Source organism: Humulus lupulus, chromosome 8, assembly GCF_963169125.1.
Source record: "Humulus lupulus chromosome 8, drHumLupu1.1, whole genome shotgun sequence".
NCBI lineage: Eukaryota > Viridiplantae > Streptophyta > Magnoliopsida > Rosales > Cannabaceae > Humulus > Humulus lupulus.
In genome coordinates this window covers 78,474,843-78,483,400 of record NC_084800.1, presented here as the reverse complement: position 1 = coordinate 78,483,400, position 8,558 = coordinate 78,474,843, and the positions used below count along the sequence as shown (strand labels likewise).

Sequence of the window (8,558 nt, the reverse complement as noted above, 5' to 3'; positions counted from 1 at the left end):
AAGGAAACTCACTTTGGACAATTCCAATCACCTTTCTTCATTTCAATATCACTTCCTCCAGACGTCTTTGGTCCCTCAGCTTTGCACTTCAGGCAGCGGATATTTCTAGCAAAATTGGTGAAATTGCATCTGCAACACATCAAAAGGGAATCAACCATGAGTTTAGGCAAAAACAAAAGTGAAAAAAGGACCTTAAGAAATAGAAAAATTGAAGAAATTGTAACTGTGGCACATCAAAAGGGCATCCATTCCAAGATTGAATTAAATATATACAAAAACTATAAACAGGATCATACTGTGTGAATTGAAAAACAGGGGTGAAAAAAAGAGTTGAAAGAATGTATAAAAGGGGTAGTTTAACTCGGAAGTATCCGTACTATAAACAGCCAAGACTTCTACAAACACTTTCTTACACTTAACTTTCAGCATTCAGCATAATTTTCCATTAGTAGGACATGCCCCCAAAAATACATGAAAAGAATGAAAATTAAAATTGACATCAAACTATATTCATAGAAGCTTAGTTTCATAAAATTGAAATCAAACTCTATAATAAAAACAAGACAGGCCCAGAAGGACAAGAAAAGAATGAAAATTAAAAAATAACCATACATGGTTGAATTAGATAAGCAAAGTTCATGATGGACTTCATAACCATACGCTAAAAACAAGATCTTTAAAAGCAATCCGAGGAATTTTTATATTGCAACTACTGAATCTCCTCTTATCTAATCCAAAGCAATATATTTGGAAACTCATAATAGAACAAACCCATATAAATTCAGAACAGATCAAACTCATATGACTTTATTTGATTAAAAAGGAAAAAAAAAACCACAGAAAACTTACCTCTACCCTTATAAGAGAGAACGTAAAAAAGAATGAAAGAGAATGAACCTCTACCCGCCTTTTACACTCTACCAACTTTTAGATTAGTTATTATAATACTTTTCTAATAGTCTTATACTCATGTGCTGTAAAAAAAGATATTTGGTGTAGTGCGTATCTACAACATAAACGAGGCATCATATGGCTTGTATTGGAGTAACTAATAACAAAAGACTAATTAGTGCTTTTCCCAAACACCTGTAGCAAGAGTTATAATTATTAAATATGATAGAGAATCTGAGATGTTTGGATTTGAATGTCAAGTGATGAACGTCCAAATATTGTTGTGTAGTATTTTTGCAACACAAGATTATCACTTTTCATCTAAATGTGAGAATTTTAATTGATTTTCCATACTAAAAATTATTGTCTTTTACAGTGCCATCTATAGTGGTACAGCTAGTTTTCTGCTCATTCTCATTATCCTTAAGTGCACCATCAAACAAAACAATTAAGTAAAAATTGCATCACTCAATAAGCTCGATGATTTTATTTTTAAAAATGAATAAAAACAATATAATTATTTGATAACCTTAACATTTAATGAATGAAACATGCCCCTCTTTAGATGAAAAACCTTCAAGCTTTTCTTTATTATCAGCTACATTAGATGAGTGGACAGTAGAAGCAAGGCAAACTGCAACCAAGAAGCAGCCAACGCCAAGGAAAAGGATCTCGGCTCTATTAATTCTATTGTCTAAAAAGTAATTCAAGGTTGTTCCTGTCACCATTAAAGATCGCAACAGAAGCAAAAAATTCAGTATCTATAAGAGCAACACAGACAAACATCAACATTTAGAAATGGTCAGAGAGAGAGAGAGAGAGAGAGAATGAAAGAAAGGACCTATAACAACTGTTATGCTTGCAGTGATCACTTCTGTGACTAATAAGCCAACAAAAGCCCAAGCATACTGAGTTGAGAGATTTCCAAGGCTAAGTACCACCCCTCCTGCCATTGCAAACATCACAGAAGGCCAATTATCCTGCACCAATCACCCTAACATGAATCGAAACCAAATACATACAGTACAATACAACTCCATTATGGCAAACAGATGAAATTTTCATTATGATGTGTTCCTTATCACTGGTCTCTCCAAATAGCACCACATTCATCAAAGAGAATAGAGAATGAATGAACTAAACTTCATCCAAATATATGCAAGTGTTGAATATTTGTGATTCAACACTTGTAATGAGCTAAAAAATATAATCAATACTGAATTAATCATGAGAAGGAGCAGCCAAAAGAATTATATAAAAAAAGAAGAGGAAAAAAAAAATGGATTCTAGACATGTCTCATAATAATTGGACCTTTTTATTAAACTTCATGGAGACAAGACTGTCACTTTAAAATTGTCTAGCAATATTTTTATCTCATTTTCTTATCTAACTTTTAGCTTCTAGCTTCTATAAAAATAAATTGATTTTCACCTCTGCTAAATTGATTTTCAGCTCTGTTAGGGTAAAAATAAAAAATAAAATAAAAAGGAGAACAGAAGCTTCTGTTTTGGGGGTAATCTCTGAAAATTACATAGGCCAAAAAAATATGACAAAAGCCTTTGGCATGCCTTAGTAATCAATGGTGGTCATTATCTAGATGGTATCATCATAGGAAGGAGCACCATCACATTGTACTACATGGTATCATCAGCATTCCTTTGTGATTAAATAATAGCATTTCATACTTCCAAACAGGCCCCCCTGTGTGATCGGTGCCATCACACACACATAAGAGTACTTAATAGAAAATGAATTGGATAAAATGATCTCTGTAAATGTACCAGAGATATAGGACTTTATTATTTGTAGCTGAATAGTACAAAGATACAAAGAGAGGGAAAAATGAGCTGGAAACCAAGAAGTGATTAACAGGAAACTAACCACACTAATCTACTAACTATATTTGAACCTATATTATAGTTAGAGCTAACTAACTACATGTGCAAAAGTATTTGAAAACCACATGAATATAGTTAACTCATAGTATTTAGAAATCACATGAATGTTAAATTCTGCAAAAGTAGGCACCAAATAAAATTAGAAAGAGATCCAATTCGTTTCATTCCTAAAAATATCAAGGTACCAAATACACATAAGGACTGAGTATGACTGCCACAAATAAGCACAAATTTAAGGTACTCAAATACAATACATCAAGCAAGCCCAAATGAAAGGTCAAGTACAACTACCACAGCTAAACTATTTGTTCAGTGTATTTTGTTCAAGTAAATTACTTTAAGTGGGCAATATTCTATTTCCTACAAATTTAGAAGGATTAATACTATAGTCAAAGAATTTTTTGATTATATATTTATCGTAAAATTTGAAGCAACTTTAAGTTGTATTTTCTTTCTTTCTTTTTAATGTTTGGTGTGATTTCTTGGTGCATCTGAGCTGGAAGTTTGTTGCTTAAAAGTATAAATTAAGTTGGTATAATTGCAATGGTTAAAATAACATAATGTTTCTGCTCAAATTCTGTTTTTGAAGAATAAATTGTCTCAACCAAAAGATAGTTAACATGCATGCCAGAAAAATAGCATAAGAAAACTAAATTCAAACCTTTGCTTTTCTAGCCGAAACATCTTCCAATTGTCACATAGTCCAAGTAAGAACAAAAGCACACACCTGAAATTTTTCTTAACAATATTTCAGCAACTTAAAAACAAAGGTAAGAGTGGAGATTATCATGCTCTTAGGGCCTAAAAAAATGTTGGAGCTTATTTGTTCAAGTCAGTATTGAGATGGCTAATTAAGATTCAAACCCCATTGGGCAGTATGTGGATTAGAGAAAGAAATAATGAGCTTTAATGCAACCACACCTTGTTTGATTTAAAACATGAAAATTTAAGCAATAGCATGCTAGAGAGGCTGATGTATAACTTACTAATTACAGAGTCTCAAGTGTCTTACACAGCTTAAACACTTTTATATAGTGATAATAATAAACAAACCTGAAGGACTCAACGAGCTAACTGAGTTGAACATATCCTGCGAGCAATGCTAGAAACATCAAGAACAGAATCACCTCCTACTGCACGAACAGCAGCTGCCATGGCTGCTGCTTCCCTGCTTTCAGCATTAGGAATAGAGGATATGAGAGAAGCTTCTATCTCCTTCCATTTACATTCTTCCTTCTCCAAGAGAGCCTTTCGTCTTTCTTTACCTCTACCCTCCTCTTCACGTCTTTGCATTAATAGCTCCTCTTCCATCTCTTTCTCTCTTATGTAACTGCAAATTGGTACATACAAGAGTATTTAGAAACTTGCACAAGACACTACACAGTCTCATACGTCGTAAAAGAATGATTTTCCTTTTATGAGCATTTAAAGGTAAGTAAAAATATATACACGTATTTACTTGCACTTTAGAAAATTTGAATACTTAAATTCAAGTGTCAAAACTCAACATGTTCACATATATTCTGATGCATTCAGAATCAAGAAAATGACCAGAAAGAAATAAGAGAAAATTTAAAGATGTTGAAGACAATGTGGACTGTTTATGCCAAAATTAAATTTAGACTGGCTCTTTCGCTAATTGATGTAAAAGATTATGTGAAGAATAGGAGCTTTTTTTTTTTGAAATTTTATTTTTATTTTCTTATAGTCTGATTTCCTTTTCCACAATTGTTTATTTGTATTATTATCACTACTCATTAATACTATTTTCATTTTTATTAAAAACTAATGATTATATATTAAAATAATTATACATACAGGAACCTACTAAAAATAAGTGCCCAAATCTTTAAAAAAAAAAAAAAGAAGTGTCCAACAAAATTTTCTAGACATTTTCTTTAGCTATGTATTAAATTTGATTTAATCAAACTTATATCATTCACTTCTGATTGATTTATTTAATTGTTCATTTCTTTTGGGTCATTTAGTTATTTTCAACTCAGAACCAACTTTTGAAATATTAGGGGTTTTTATTTTGTTAGCTTATTGGAGTAACTTTGTGTTGTTTGCATGCATAGTTATGTTTCTTGCAAATTAAATGCCCAAAACATATATTCATTTAGCAAATTCAAACCTAGAAGAGAAGCATACCTTGCGGGATTTTGAGGTCATAGGCATTTCTTCTACTTGAAGTGAACGTAGAAAAGCCATTATTGAACAAACAAAGAGAGACAGCAGCAGCACTGCAAACCCAAATTCAAACACGAAACCCCTCTCAAAGGAGAATAACAGTGCTCTGTAAGGCATCTCTCCTTGCAGCTAATGGGTTTGAAACTGAAAAATGATGAGAAACAGCAGCCCCCAATAGCACAGAAGCTACAACTGGGCATCTAATGCAATGCCCCAAGTACCTAGCAAGAAAGAAAATCGGAATTAGCTTACAAAAACTAAACCAAAACCAAGAGAGCATTTATTTGAAAAAATCTAACAGGCAATTACAAACCAGTAATGGACTCCAAAGCAAATGAGAAAAACCCGTGAAGTGCCAGCAACAAATAGTGCTACAACACGACTTTGAAGAAGCTGGAAACCATACAAGCATGCTCCCATGCCTAGTTGAGGCACTGGAAATCATACAAGCATGCTCCCTCAGAGAAGGCCTCCCTTGAGTTGAGGCACTAGAGATCTTTTAATTAATCCAAAGCCACAGTTGCATGCCTAGTCTTAAAATCAAGTCACATGTTATTTCTAACACATACTGTGAATAACAACATCCAATGAGTTCATGTCATCGAAAACTCAGCACCCTTTATGATTCCATTGAGTTCTTCCTTTGGATTTTGATTTTGACAAGAAACTAAGAGCAGCTGGTTTCAAAATTCTCTTCGGTGCGTTATCAACTTTTGACTACCTACCTGTGTTGAAGGAGTAGTGGTTGTCCAAAAAAATAATGTTGCCACACTGCTTCTATATGCAAGGCTATTAGGGCATACTTGGATGGATCCCGATGCTCAATTACAGGACATTCAAACCCGAGTCAGCTGGATACCAAGTAAGCTAATGATCCTATTTGAACCACTTCCATTGACTATTTCATTGCAAACTCCTCAACTTCACTAACAATCACTTTCAAGCGATCATTCAGATTCTAAATGATATTCTTTGTAATCTTTTTCTGATTCCTAGTGCTTTTGAGCCAGGCAATTCCAAAATATACTTTTAGCTGACATTGCTTTGATTTTGAAGGCAAATCCTATACTTGGTATCTTATGTGAAGCTGTGAAAATAAAATATCACTAATCAGCATTCCAAAAGATATCACATTGAGTACAAGAGTTATCTAGATCATAGCCAACTGACAAAAAAGAAAAGAGAGTTGCGAAACGGGAAATTTAAACAAGAATTGAGAAGAAACGTTACGGTGTTCATACATTGAAATAGTCACCAAGAGGAACTCCATGGAGAGTCATGACCTCTTCAATAATCCATCCATTTCTATCAGAAATGGGGCTTCTTTGCTGAGTACTTCTTGTCTCTCCTCTGTAACGGGAAATACACTTGTCAAATTTGTAATAAGTTTGCCTTTCATAGACATCACCTTTCTCTGATTCCCATGGGGTGTGGGAATAGTTTTGACAACCAGCTTTCTCCATAACTTTACGGTCCAACTCACCACCCTCAAACAGCTTCATATATAAGCTAGTCTGAATCAACCAACACAAGAAATGTATGTTAGGAGAAGAATTGCACCTCAAGAAGATATAATAAATAAATAATTTAAATAGAGAGATTCATATTTTACCAAAATTTCAAGAAGAAAGAAGAGGGGGCTCGGACCCCTCTGCAAGATCGAGCCACCTACGACCTCTTTGCGAGACCGAGCCACCCACCCCCTCCGTGAGACCGAGCCACCCACGACCCTGAGCCCGTCGTTTTCACAAGACCCACGAGCCCCTGTCATTTGCGTCGTTTGCCGATGATAGGGAAGGTCAATTTTTCAAATTTGGGGAGAGAAGAAAACAAAGGTTGTGATGGAGATGGAGGTGGAGTTGTGTGATGGAGCCCCTATCAAAGTGATTTGGGTGGAGAGAAAGAAAAATTGGATTTGGGCAAAAAGTTAACACATTTTTTCATTTGGCGCTACATTTTTTTGTCCCGCCTATAATCTAATTTGACCTCTTTTTTAATTTTACTTATTATAATACTTTTTGAAAAAGCTTATATTCATGTGTTGTGAAAAGAGAGATTTATTGTAGTGACCATTACAAAAACAGGCTTTTAGGACAATTTTTTAGGGCACTCACCTAGATGCGAGCCCTAAAAACAGCTCTTGGACTTTTTAGGACACTCATTGAGCGTCCTTAAAGAATTTCTTATAGGACACGTGGTGCAAGCCCTAAAAACTGATGTGTGTCCTAAAAGACTATGAGGAAATTTGAGTTAGTGGGGCCTTTAAGGGCATAATTTGAGTGTCCTAATAGAGTATTTAGGGCTCTTAAAATGGGTCCTAAAAAATAATAAATAAATAAAAGTTTTTTTTAATAACTAAATTAAAAAAACAAAAAAGATCACTCAGCCCCTTTTTCTCTCACTCCTCGGACCCCCTCTCTCTTTCCATGTGTCGTCTCTGTTGTGGTCGAACGACTCCCTCCCATCGCTGGCCACCACCATTCGCCATCTCAGCTGACGTGTCATCCCCCAAAACCCCTAACCCCCGAAGACCACAATCTCACGCACAGCCTAAGGCCCTCAACGGGGCTTTCGAATATTTACGATTTTGGGTTTTTCCCCAAACTTTCCAAGCACTTTTCGGCCACCTCAAGCCACCACGAGCTGAACCACCACCACCACCATACTCCTTGCTTCTTAGGCCTCAATACCCACTAAAGAATCAGACTCAATGATCACTGGAGTTGGAAGTCAATGTTTGTCGAAATCCATGGTGATTTGCGGACCTTCAAGCGTAGATTCGAGCTTTTCTGAGCTATTTCAAACTAAACCACTGCCACCACGACATTTCCCTTGGCTTGGGCTTTAAAACCGAGAAGTTAGTTTTCTAAACCACCACCTTTGAATGGTGGTGCTGCTGCCGTTGCCTGAGCTCCGCCATGGGTCTCGGCTGGCGACCACCACCGTGCTTTGGGCTTCAAAACCCACTAATTAATTTTTAAAAATTAAAAATTAAACTTTTCAGGACTTGCAATGCGAGCCCTAAAAAAATTCTATTAGGGCTCACAACGCGAGTTCTTAAAACCTCACTTCTTAAGGCTCTCAAATAGATGGCTCGCGCCCCGCGAGTCCTAAAAACTTTGCAAGCCCTAAAAAGCCTTTTTTGTAGTAGCGAAACTCTACCCATTTCATTCTAGAATTTATCAATTGAACATATTTTTGTTCAATTACAATATTAATTTTCTTTTCATTATTGACTTAGGAATTAGGTAGATAATATCATTATGGATAAATATGGATTCTTGAGAATAGGGAAACACAATAATTTCAAGACGGAATCAACCAATTTTTAGAATTTTTCCAAACAAATTGTAGTGATCCGGAAAGAATTCATTGTCCATGTATAGATTGTGGTAATGGATCAAAAGGAAATATTACCATGATAAGGAATCATGTATTTTGTCAGAGATTTGATACAAGTTATCGTACATGGTATTGGCATGGGGAATCATTGTAAAATAATAATCCATATCCATTCAGGAGGCGAGGGGCTGATGATTTGGGTTATAGTGATTTTGACGATCATCCTATGGAATTGC

The 8,558-nt window shown here is 35.2% G+C and overlaps 1 protein-coding gene and 1 long non-coding RNA gene across 2 annotated transcripts; both read right to left on the bottom strand.

Moving 5' to 3' along the window:
* Positions 1-1,493: 1,493 nt before the first annotated feature.
* Positions 1,494-3,584, bottom strand: LOC133793904 (uncharacterized). The gene is made up of 3 exons (XR_009875015.1): positions 3,452-3,584; positions 1,733-1,871; positions 1,494-1,609 (listed from the first exon to the last, which is right to left on the bottom strand). It is a non-coding gene; the product is annotated as an uncharacterized LOC133793904 (long non-coding RNA).
* Positions 3,585-5,902: 2,318 nt separating this feature from the next.
* Positions 5,903-6,530, bottom strand: LOC133793903 (C2 and GRAM domain-containing protein At1g03370-like). The gene is made up of 2 exons (XM_062231143.1): positions 6,222-6,530; positions 5,903-6,067 (listed from the first exon to the last, which is right to left on the bottom strand). Exons 1-2 carry the CDS (start codon positions 6,480-6,482, stop codon positions 6,044-6,046), a joined length of 285 nt encoding a protein of 94 aa, XP_062087127.1. The 5' UTR covers positions 6,483-6,530; the 3' UTR covers positions 5,903-6,043.
* Positions 6,531-8,558: the final 2,028 nt, after the last annotated feature.

What these genes read in the sequence shown, in the direction of transcription:
- LOC133793903 (XM_062231143.1), bottom strand. Translation starts at nt 6,482, where the DNA reads ATGAAGCTGTTTGAGGGTGGTGAGTTGGACCGTAAAGTTATGGAGAAA. An exon ending in CTCTTGGTGACTATTTCAAT is followed by an intron (nt 6,068 to 6,221) that starts GTATGAACACCG and finishes TTATTTTCACAG; the next exon opens with CTTCACATAAGATACCAAGT.